A 12,047-nucleotide genomic window follows, 5' to 3' on the forward strand; every position below is an offset into this window, starting at 1 on the left:
TTTGTTGTTCCTTTAAAATAAAGATGTTACAAAATTGATGCAAAATATATGGGACGATGAGTATAAATTTACCCCGCTCTCTGACCTCCACGTCGTCATCTTCTTTTAACTCTTGCAAAAGTATTTGCAACACACAAAGTTACCTTCATTTGTAATTCAACTTGATTTTTGCGACGATATTGATCGAATGAGTCATTTCTTCTATTCACTGCATCCTTGTAATATATTTCTCTTTTATAATTGTAAGCTATTACAATAGATACAATCGATTGCTCTTGTATTTCTTCTTTATTCCCCTTTTCGTACTATAAAATCGAAGAGATCTATGAATTCGTGATATTTTTTTACCCAAACGTCTTCAGTCTATACACAAAGAGAAGAACACATTAAAGAGTGTCTTGAGTGCTCTTTCTCTTCAGTCCAGGGATGATAACCCTATAAGGGAAGGACTAGTTTTATAAAATCGAAGAGATCTATGAATTTGTGATATTTTTTACCCAAACGCCTTCAGTGTATACACGAAGAGAAGAATACGTTAAAGAATGTCTTCTTGGGTACTCTTTCTCTCCGGTCCAGGGATGGTAACCCTATATGGGAGGGACTAGTATTTAAAATTGAAGAGATCTACGAATTCGAGATATTTTTTACACAAACGTCTACAATGTATACACGAAGAGAAGAACACATTAAAGAGTTTCTTGGGTACTCTTTCTCTCCAGTCCAGGTATGGTAATCCTATATTGGAGGGACTAGTATTTAAAATCGAAGAGATCTATGAATTCGTGATATTTTTTTACCCAAACGTCTTCAGTCTATACACAAAGAGAAGAACACATTAAAGAGTGTCTTGAGTGCTCTTTCTCTTCAGTCCAGGGATGGTAACCCTATAAGGGAAGGACTAGTTTTATAAAATCGAAGAGATCTATGAATTTGTGATATTTTTTACCCAAACGCCTTCAGTGTATACACGAAGAGAAGAATACGTTAAAGAATGTCTTCTTGGGTACTCTTTCTCTCCGGTCCAGGGATGATAACCCTATGTGGGTGGGACTAGTCGACCACCGAGTTACGTCTTGTCGAAAAGTTTGAGAAACACGGAATCGGAGAGACGTTTATACCTAAGGCAAAACACGGTAGCCCTCGTAAAATCGTAATTGCGTAGCTCTGGATTGTGCAAACACGTAAATTCGTGTCTCTAGTCCGCGAAGTGCCAAGAACGAGTCGGTGCAAGCGAGCATTAGACAGCTTTAGAAAGTCTATGTTCGTTCACTTGCCAAAAAGGTTTTCGATCATGGTCGTGCACCGGCAACATGTGACGTATCGTCGTGCGAGGGCGTCACGTAGGGTTCAGGGACGACACTTCCTTGTATCGAAAGGGTTCGGACGCGAGTCAAGTTCGGTCTTGCGGTAATAAAAAGAATAGGAACAACAGAGTCGATGACAGTGGCGGTGGAGAAAGAGGGAGCGAGAGAAAGAGATTCGCAACACGGTCTCATCAGCATAGGTGATGGGTCGAGATGCGAGTGGGGCCAGGGCTGGTATAAAAGGGGCAGCGTGGCATCCGCGGAGCATCAGTCCTCAAATCCAGGAACAGCAGCAACCATGAGGGCATTCATGGTGAGTCGAACCTCTTTCGTCTTCTCACTGTTCCCTTTCCTCTTCACTCTTCCCTTCGCCAGTTACACGGTAACGTTCGGTTCCTGTACTCCAAGTGTTTTCATCGCTCTTTTCTATTTCTTATGTTTGCTATACTCCCGCTTCCGCTATGTTCAGATAGCGGTAGACGGTTCCCAAGTTTCGTTCTATCGCTTTTCCCGCGAGTTTCACCCCGTCGATACTAAATGTTCAAACACTAATCACGCGTACTGTGCGGGAATCCCATAGACCCGTTCGAGTTAGCGATTCACTGGATGCCTAGAGGCGTTCAACGTATACCGGAAGGGTTGATATTTTTCCTCGTTGGTATACTATTGTGTTAAATTCAGTGTGAATATTCATCGACAGTTTACGAGTCACGTAACGTACTGTACCTGTACTCGTGGAAGTCGAGTAAGTCTTTTCATCACTTTCTTTCTGGTTCTTCATCACGCTAACGCTTCCGTTGGGTCAATACATGCATAGTGGTTCACGAGTCAACGAGTCTCGAGTTTTAGAAATTTATACGAATTGTTACTCAGAATTTTGAAAGGGAGAACTCAACGGAGGTGATGAAACAAATTTTTTTACGTTACGGGTGAAGTTGACTCGGTAGTTGATGGTTCTGTGATTTCCTTTCTTTCGGCACCAATCGCATCTCGGTTTGCTTCTTCCAAAAGTATTGTGTTAGATTCGGTGTAAAACTTAGACCGATAAAACTTGGTACACGGAATTGACAGTTTAGTGTAGAGACTATAAACACAGTTCTTCTAATTCGATCTCTTCCGGTAAACAAAACAATATCCTTAAATCGTTTCTCACCAACCGAGAAAGAGTTTCAAAGGTATTAAAGATTGTGGAAAATTTAAGGAAATGTTTCTGTGAAATTTCGAACTTCGAATATTAAATTCTTGTCAAATATTTTAATTATGCAAGAACCATCAGGAGGGATGGATTTTTTAATAAAATGATATTGTCGAGCAAAATTACTCCTCAAATTAAAATAATTTTCGCGACGTAAACTTACAAGATGCACGAGTAAGAAGAGAGTACGAAAACTGCTCGAAGTTCCTCGAAAATTGTAATAATTCGAAATCGTTCAGACGTTCGGAATGAAAAAAAAAGTTAAAGGATGAAATTGCACGACGAATTATCTCCGTGTGAAAGTTCGACATGTTTACGTGGGGCTCCAAGAAACGAAAGAGAGAAAAGAAAAATGAGAATTTCTGGAGAGAATAGAAAGGGAGATGGTATAGGAGAAAGTAGAGAGAGTGGGGCTGATGACGACCTAGAAGACGATACAGATGCAACTGCATACGATGTCAATGCACTCGATGACCGTATCAACGTCAATGATTATGAAAGAATGACCGAAAACGCGGAAACTTTTAAATTCCACGTAATCTCCTTTCCTCCACTTCGTTTATCTATCGAGAAAATCGTTAACATTTTCCTTCTAATTTTTGTCCTTTCTCCATTTTCCGATACACTTCTTTGATTTTATTATTATTTTGTTTTCAAAATATCAATTTTTCAAAATTGTTCAAAGATTAAAGAGGATTCAAACACGTTTGGTAATTTAATCTAAAAATACAATCCAGATCAGCCTGTGAAGAAACTCTGTTATTCGCAAAGATTTTCATTTTGAGTTGCAGCACTTTAAAGTTGCACGTCGTGGGAAGTGTTGAAATGAAGTTTTTTGAAAGCACTTAAGTACTAACTTAACCTCGCGTTTATTTCCAAGATATACTGGATTCTATCGATAGTTCTAGAGTTAAACACCGAACGGAGTAATTTTTAGATAGACAATAATTTCTTGCAATTTGCATACCTTGGTAAAATTTGATCAGAAATGGATCGTTGGATTGCTATTTACCCTTCTCTACGCGTGTCTTGGAAACTTAACGAAACTAATCAACCACCCCTTTCTGTTGTGTTTGAAGATCGTGGTGCTCGCCGCATCGGCGATGGCGCGGCCAGAAGCAGGCTACTCTTACTCCCAACCGAGCTCTAGCTACGGTGCACCTATTGGTGGAACCGGTGGAGGTGGACTTGGTGGAGGTGGACTCGGTGGCGGTGGACTCGGTGGTGGTCATGGCGGAGGACTTGGCGGAGGTCTTGGCGGAGGACTCGGTGGAGGTCTCGGCGGAGGTCTTGGCGGAGGTCTTGGCGGAGGTCTTGGCGGAGGTCTCGGCGGTGGACTAGGCGGTGGATTCGGTGGTGGCTTCGGAGGCGGCTTCGGTGGCGGAGTCGGCGGAGGCGGCGGAGTTGGCGGTGGAATCGGCGGCGGTGGTGGCTTCGGCGGTGGCTCTCTCATCCAGAAGCACATCTACGTTCACGTGCCACCCCCAGAAGCACCGGAAGAAAGACCCCTTAGACCCCTTACACCAGTAGCGCCGGCCCAGAAGCACTACAAGATCATCTTCATCAAGGCGCCGACTCCACCCACACCTACGGCACCTGTCATTCCTGCACTTCCTCAGCAAGATGAACAGAAGACGTTGATCTACGTGTTGGTTAAGAAACCAGAAGAAGCGCCAGAAATCAGCCTGCCGACTATCGCGCCAACGCAACCAAGCAAACCGGAAGTTTACTTCATCAAATACAAGACTCAGGTGCGTAATCCTTACTTTTCGATTGTTTTCTTTATTTTATCCATGTATTTCAGCAACAAATCGGAGAAAATCCCTTAATTTGGAATGGAAAATTTTAACAATCCAATTTAATTGTGTTATCCTGTTCTCGACTGTCATTGTTCATTCAAAATGTGAATGGGCGTATATATATATACCTTCTAGTGATAATAACCAGGAAAATTGCGCGTACATATATACGCTAATGATGCAAATGTGTCAAAGGATTCTTTTCTTTTTTCATTTATCCATTTGAAAACTTGGAAATTTGAATTCGAAGTTAAAGTTTTTATTTCGTGGTCTTTTCATCGAAGTGACATGAACACGAGAAAGACTACTGGGGTTCATTGAACTCTAGAGTTAAGAACCATTATTTCATAATCTGTTCCGTTAAATAGTAATTAAAAAGAAACTTGACCGTATTTTAGAATCGATCAGTAAAAGCAATTGTAAAGTTATTTATTTTCAAAAATAACATGTTTTGTTCCCCTAATTGCAAAACATGGTGTGTTTCGTTCCGGCTAATGAAATAGAATTAATACTTGTGCATCTGCTTTACGTGTACGCGTACTTCATAATTTGTCATAATTTATAAATCATACTTTTGTATTACGTAATTCTCGTTTGAGAATCCCTTAGCAGATAAAAAAAACATTTTCTAGTTGCTCGAAAAAAATTCTAAATTAGAGTTAACTTGTGTTTAAATACAACCGATAATGTCGTTGTTCTAGATTCTTCCGTTTATTTATTAATCATTCCATTCTCCTTGCATAATTTTTCATTAAATAACTCTGAACATCATTAAGCTGAATATCTGTCCGTATAGATTTCTCCGGTACTCTAATTACGTAACAAGGGCTTTCGATTTATAAAATCCATATTCGAACTATCAAAATCGATAACGTATCTTTGAAAAATTGCTAATTTGACGAGTTCAATGACGAACAAGAAAATGGTGAACAACACCCTATTCTAACGGTTATTCTAACGGTTGCTATTTGTTGGTGATAATTTTACGTAGAATGCAAACCGACGACTGAATAAAATAAAGAGAAAATAATTTCAAAAACAATTTATAAAACAAATTACAGAAGGAAGTCACGTCCGGTGGTGGTGGTGGCGGCGGCGGCGGTGGAATCGGCGGTGGAATCGGCGGAGGAATCGGCGGAGGAATCGGCGGAGGAATCGGCGGAGGAATTGGCGGAGGAATCGGCGGAGGAATCGGCGGAGGAATCGGCGGTGGAATCGGAGGTGGAATCGGAGGTGGAATCGGTGGTGGACACGGTGGCGGTCTGGACGGACACGGTGGTGGTGGAACTGGCATTGGTGGCACTGGGCCCAGCGGACCCAGCTCGAACTACGGGCCACCCGGCGCGTCAGGGCCTTACTAGTCACTCAAACTGCCCGTTGAAGCCCCACAGATCCTCCTCCACCCGCAATCGGCCCCATTTCCACGCTCCGCGACACGCACGCATACACGGCTTCGGCCACGACTTCGGCCACGGCTTCGGCCATGGCTCAACGGCGATCCTTTTGGACGCTATTCTCTGTGATCCCACGTGGACGACCGTGGTGACGAGCAGGATCACGATCACGCAACTAACGGACACCGTGAATCAATCGATGACGACGGTCCCGACGACGATGCTGACGGGGGTCCTGCTCGCGATTTGGAGTTGTACGATTATTACGACTTACGTGAGAACGACCACGATCATATGGATGACCGTGATGATGACCACAACGATGACCACGATCACGATGATGATGATTCTAACGGTTGTTAGAAATAAGACGACGACGACGACGACTAGGATTAAAAGTTTTTTTATACGTTATTTTTTGCAAGAAAACGGTGGCGAAATAAAGCTTTTTTTATGTATTTTTACATAAAACTCTGGCCTACTATTCTGTCTCACCCGTTACCCTATTTTACGATTGGCTCTGCCTTCCACTGCATGGGCTTACCTAAAGTATTTGTCACTCTTCCGTGAGTGATTGATCAATTTAAATGTGTAGAATCTATCGTGTTTGAAATTAGATTTTTAAACGGTACGATATTGGCGCGAATACATCGAAGACGAAAAGAATGAAGATGATGAATTTTCAAGTTCGATTAATTCTCATATTTTTTGTTCTGTACGTATAGAGGTACTTACGTAGATCTATAAGCTTTCAATTTCTACTATTTGTGCTCCTTTTCACTCGTTTAGGAGAGCAAGAGAAAGTCGAGCGTGTAATGTCTCTTCAATGATTCAACTATACTTCCTTAACATCCTTACACGACATTCAATGCATTTTAATTTATTTTCTTTCTAGTGTTCTAACATTCATGTCACCTGCTTTGTTAAGCACAGTAAGGATTGAATTTCTAATGTATATATATATTTTTTTTCTTTTGTATTGATACGTCAAAAGCTTGTTTATCTTCTAAAGAAAGATCAATCGGAAGATTGATAAGAAAAATTGATACATAAAAAAAAGAATTGAGTTATTTTGTAAAAATAATAAGGAACATGAATTACTCGTTATAAAAGGGGAAATTATGTGGGACTGCGAGTAAATTAAAATCATCATGGCATTTTGATGATTACATCTATAATCTCGTTCTATTTGTACTCGTTATAAACGAGTTCTTTTGTGTTTCGATATAAACGTTCAATTAGATAGTATAAATTGATATTCTCAACATTTATTACTCAGAAGTCAATCTGTAATTATACAGTAGTTGGTTAGAACACAGCGAAGAACGTAATCTAACGATGAAAACAATAATATCCATAATTATGATATAATGATTGAAGTAACAATCGAGATATCAGTCAATGACAACAATGGAATCGGTGAGCTGTAGTTATCCTATGACACAACGATAGTAATAATAGTCATAGGGTAACATTGAGAATAATTGAAAATTACATATCTTGTTTAAATTCTCTGTCTGTGTGTTATATTTAAAATGATAGTAAACAAATAATAGAACGATCTTTTGGATATTTTTACGAAGGGTAACAGAACACTGTTAAATTTCCTGTACGATATCAAGACAACACTGTCTTACTAATTTCTTTCCTTTTTGTCTTTTTTTTTTTTTCATTTTATTTTTATAAATGCACAAACAATAAAGGAAATTTGTTCCATGACTACGAATAAACTCTACTCTAGAAACTTTACTCTGCGTTAAGAAAATTGGTAAAGAATAAAAAATTATTGCTATTATTATAAAAAAAATAAAAATTTATTGATTAACAATATTAAAAAATGTTCTTCAATCGTTTCAATTTTAAATGCAGATTTCCAAAGCAACGTTTACGGTTTGTAATACATAATTTCTTATGCAAAACGGTGTGTCTTATAAAATTGAAAAGCAGAGCCTTGTGGTAATCAACATTTCTATTAGAGAAGGACTAAACCATGTTGCAATAGTTTAATGACTTCTTCTCGATTCAAGCTTCCATTACACGTGTTTCGTGGACAAAGAGAAATTAAGGCGGAGTTTAGTTTTGTATCGTTAAATTCCGCTTGCAATGAGATAAAACGTATAAACGCTATGTTGTGTAACACGCTGGTCTAAAACATTATACGAGCGAGAAAACATCGTGACTCAGCGATAGGCCCACGCCACCCTGTGGGAAACCCCACTGTGGTCCACCGATTGGCTGCGTTGGCGTGAACGCATTACTATTGCGTTACCGAAAGATTTGTATCAACTGCATTCAATGTTTCTTTATTAAAACCGGGATTACGTTCAGGTCACTGCATTACAGTCGACCGTACACGATCGAAATTAAAAGAAAATAAGACAGATTGCAAACTATTTCAGCTTTTTCTAAATTCTGCTGCTCCAAGGTACACGCCAAGTCAAACGTCTTTTATTTGTACACAAATATGAAATTTATTAAAACAACTGTTCCGGTATATTTCTGAATACTCTATCGATTGGTACTATTGCGAGAACATCAGTACGTAATATGCTAGAATTTTCATTTTATACACTATTATAATCTATATGTTATAGTAAATTCTATAAAGCATTAATACGATTTACATTTCCTTTTCGGTTATTATAAAAAAATTAATAAATGTCAATTTTCTTTTGTAACGTCAATTTGCTCTTATTCTTCATTTATCAATGATAAGCGTGATTTATGAACAGGAGTGCACATGGTGCAACGGTAATGTACAGTTTTATGCTCTTATTAAATCAACATATCTAAGTTAACCTAATATAATTAATGTTAATTAGGTGAGCAAGATACCTTTCCCTAAAGACAATTTAACGATCGTTTTCAAACGTGATTTATTAGGGCGGAAGCGTGTACGAGTTATACCTGGTTAACCACCAGAAGTAATTGGCAACTCTTATTTTCACGCAAGTAAATCGTGAAGACTGGTCGAAGGAGTTCGACCTCGAGGACGTTCTTGGAGAGAGGTTTCTCAGTGACAGCGAAGGGAGGAGAGAGGAGTGTCTGGCAGTCGTCTTCATCTTGATTAGTGGCTGTTTAAGAATAGTGAAAGTTTCTCTGGCTTGCGTCACGACGCCTTTCCCGAAGAAGACGCGGAAATCGACGCCTTCCTCTTACACGGACGATCGATCTTTTCCGCAACTATCGTTCCCGTCTACGGGTTGTCCAATTCGCTGTATTTGATGACGCTTTAACCGGTATACTCTTGTTTCATTCGTATATGTCTTACACCGTGCTTTTCTTCTTCACTCGATTATTTCTCGTTACTCATAATTCGTCAGAAAAAAGTAATCGAGCGAGGATTTTTAATCAATACCTATGGACACTGTTTATGAAAGAAAAAGTGCACCTAAGCAAACATCACTTATAATAATATTACAAAAGGAAGTTGCGAATCAAAATTTAATCACCTCCGATGAATAAAGTTATACACTGATTGCATAAAGTGTAAGTAGAAAGTGTAAAGTGTAAGTAAAAAATTTAGTAGAAAAATAATGTTAACAACTTGCTTGGAATCATAAAATACTGGTTTAATAAAAAAGGATACAAGTAGCAATTAGTGAAGGAGTCAATTGAAAGAAGACGAAAAGAGACTACATCACGGTAATGAAACGTTAAATTAGCGAAAGAAGATTAAGTGAACTGCTTAGGTAAGAAACGAAAATTTATTGGACACATGGTAATTAATCAACGGTATTGATACGTTGAACCAGAAAGAAGCTTTCACTGCAAGCAAAAGAATACCATACGATGAAGAAACGCTAAATTCATAAATAAAGAATATGAAAGAAACTGCTTAGATTAGAAAAACCATCTGTTGAGAGATAAGGTTCCATTGGGCTTATAGTAATTGGTCAATGAAATTAATAAACGAAGGAGGAGAGAGAAAAAGGATGATCCGTTCGGCAAACATGAATCAAGGGGAAAGCGGAATGAGTTAGCGTCGAGAAAGGAAGAAGGAGGAAACGAAAGCGAGCTCTCTCTCACGTTCTTACGCAGCTGAGAAGATGCTCTCGTAAGAAATCTTACCTGAGAAACCCTGGAAAATTAAGAGGAGGGAAAGGAGAGGAGAGGAGAACGTCTGCCAAGAGGCAACTTTCACGCGGCCACGACATGAAGCCCCTTTTCGGCTTCCTGCAACTCCGCGGGATTAAGAATATCAGTGAAAAGAGAAGTCCAAGCAACGCACCTCTCGAAAGGTCATTCCTCGGCCTCCTTTGAAAAATCGGAACAAATTTCGGTCTCTCATCCTTGTCGCGCCGTTGCTTTCTCATCCTTTTGCACGAAGTTCAATTACCCCGTTTGTAATCAATGAGATCGTTACCTTACCCTTGATTATTTTCTGCATTTCTTGAAACTTACATTTTCGACGTAACAACAGTATATATCTTTCGTCATTTACAGAGATTCACATTTAAAATCATCTGATAGTATTTACATTTATCAATCTTTTGTTCTATACTTTTCAGTTGCAGTCATTAATATCTGCTTTAATCGATATTTATTACGTAAACCTTGTTATTATGTCGAAACGTTGTATTATAATATAATTACGTGTATTTGTTTATTTTTGAAACAAATATAATAGTTTTAATTTCGTTTAAAATAGTTATTCTATGTATTCGTTTAATATAGTGTCAGTAACAAATTACGAAATAGTAAAAAGGACGAAGTAAGAAATCATTAAATGTCGATAGATTTTGACGTTATAACAGAGAATGGACAAAACTATACTGTGGTTCACGCTTAAAATCATCCATCATCCGTGCCTTTCTATCTTTATTTATAAAGGGAAACATAATGAAAGAGTAATCTGTATAATGATGCAGAGAAAAAGTAGTTCAATTGGCGCGAAATCATTATGCGTTCTACTATGCTCAACACATTCTTTCATGTGATCTCTTGATATTCGTAAACTTTCTTTGTAATTAATAACGTTACTATATAATGCTAATTTAATTAAAATATTCTGTCTACAGAATATACAAAGATAATTTTTGTTATTGTGAAGAACAGTTTAAATAATATCATAAATTTTTATTTTCCAATATATATGGACGAAAGCATATATTTGAATGAACAAAATTTGAGTCTTACGTAGATTAAAATTCATATAAAAAATATAACATTAATTGCAGCGCTGAAATGACTATGAAGTATGGAAACTGTGTCACTAAGATTAAGAATGCATTTTATTCCGTATAAGCTATATTTATAATTACTAACAATGTTTAAAACACAATGGGCAATAATTACTGAATACACTCATTGACTATTGGATTTAATTGGGAGTTATCTTCATTTTATATACAAGTTTCTCTTACAATAATATAAATAATTATTCATTAAAGAACGTCAGTAACGTTTATTAAAAATAAAATACTTACTTATCGTGTGAATATATGAAAAAATATCATAAATTAAACATTGAATTTTAAGTATTAAATAAATCTAATTTAATATTAAAATTTTATACGTGGAAGACAATTTGAACATGAAATGCTCGTGAAGTAGGATTTAATGATAATGAATTAATTGATTGGAATTTAATTTGACCGATCGATGTTTTGTACGATCGCGCAATTATATGTTATTCCTAAGTTGTAGATACTGAGTAAGAAAAAGGAAAGTAGAGAAACGCAATTGGTATTTTGCTATTATGCAGCTTATCGGTTCGTTCAGGAACGTTTATTGGCCTTTTGACCTTAGCTTTCACTCGATTAGGTCCTTTTCTTCCTTGTTTCACTACTCGTACATACAAGTCGCATCTAACAACGCTGCTCTCTCATGTTTAATCATTCTTATCGATTTTATCGCTAGTATTATTCTTATTGTTATTGGTACACAACAAATTACTATTATACAACGCATTATGCAAGAAACTATTAAATTGAATATTTATTATAAATACACTCATTCTATACTTTTTATCGTCTTTCGAATTGTTTGTACGTATGTATGTATATATATTCCATTAGCATAAAAATTTACATTTTTGTTGTTTAAAAATCGGACACATTGATTTGATACCATTTCTGCCTTAAATGACTTTCCACTACTAACTCGTAATAAATATAAATGTATACTGCAGTCCAAGTCATAGGGGTGCTAAAGTGAATTCTGATTAGTTGAATGTTGTTGTTTTGTGAACACGGAAAATTAACTCTACTATTCGTTTAATTAAAAGATAAAGAAAACATATAAGAAAACCACGTGCCTGGAAAGGAAAACTGATACAATCTGGGTAAGAAAATTGCAGCACATTGTACTAATTGTATTTTAATGTAAAAATATTTAAGATTCAATAATTATT

The 12,047-nt window shown here is 37.3% G+C and overlaps 1 protein-coding gene across 1 annotated transcript; it reads left to right on the top strand.

Annotated features, from left to right (window-relative positions):
• The first annotated feature begins 449 nt into the window (after positions 1–449).
• On the top strand, positions 450–5,789 carry Twdlt (TweedleT). Its single transcript, XM_076304512.1, has 3 exons — positions 450–1,617; positions 3,579–4,250; positions 5,360–5,789. The coding sequence occupies exons 1-3, from the start codon at positions 1,438–1,440 to the stop codon at positions 5,657–5,659; spliced, it is 1,152 nt and encodes a 383-aa protein (XP_076160627.1). The 5' UTR covers positions 450–1,437; the 3' UTR covers positions 5,660–5,789.
• The last annotated feature ends 6,258 nt before the right edge of the window (positions 5,790–12,047 follow it).

This window comes from Ptiloglossa arizonensis, chromosome 2 (assembly GCF_051014685.1).
Source record: "Ptiloglossa arizonensis isolate GNS036 chromosome 2, iyPtiAriz1_principal, whole genome shotgun sequence".
Taxonomy (NCBI): domain Eukaryota; kingdom Metazoa; phylum Arthropoda; class Insecta; order Hymenoptera; family Colletidae; genus Ptiloglossa; species Ptiloglossa arizonensis.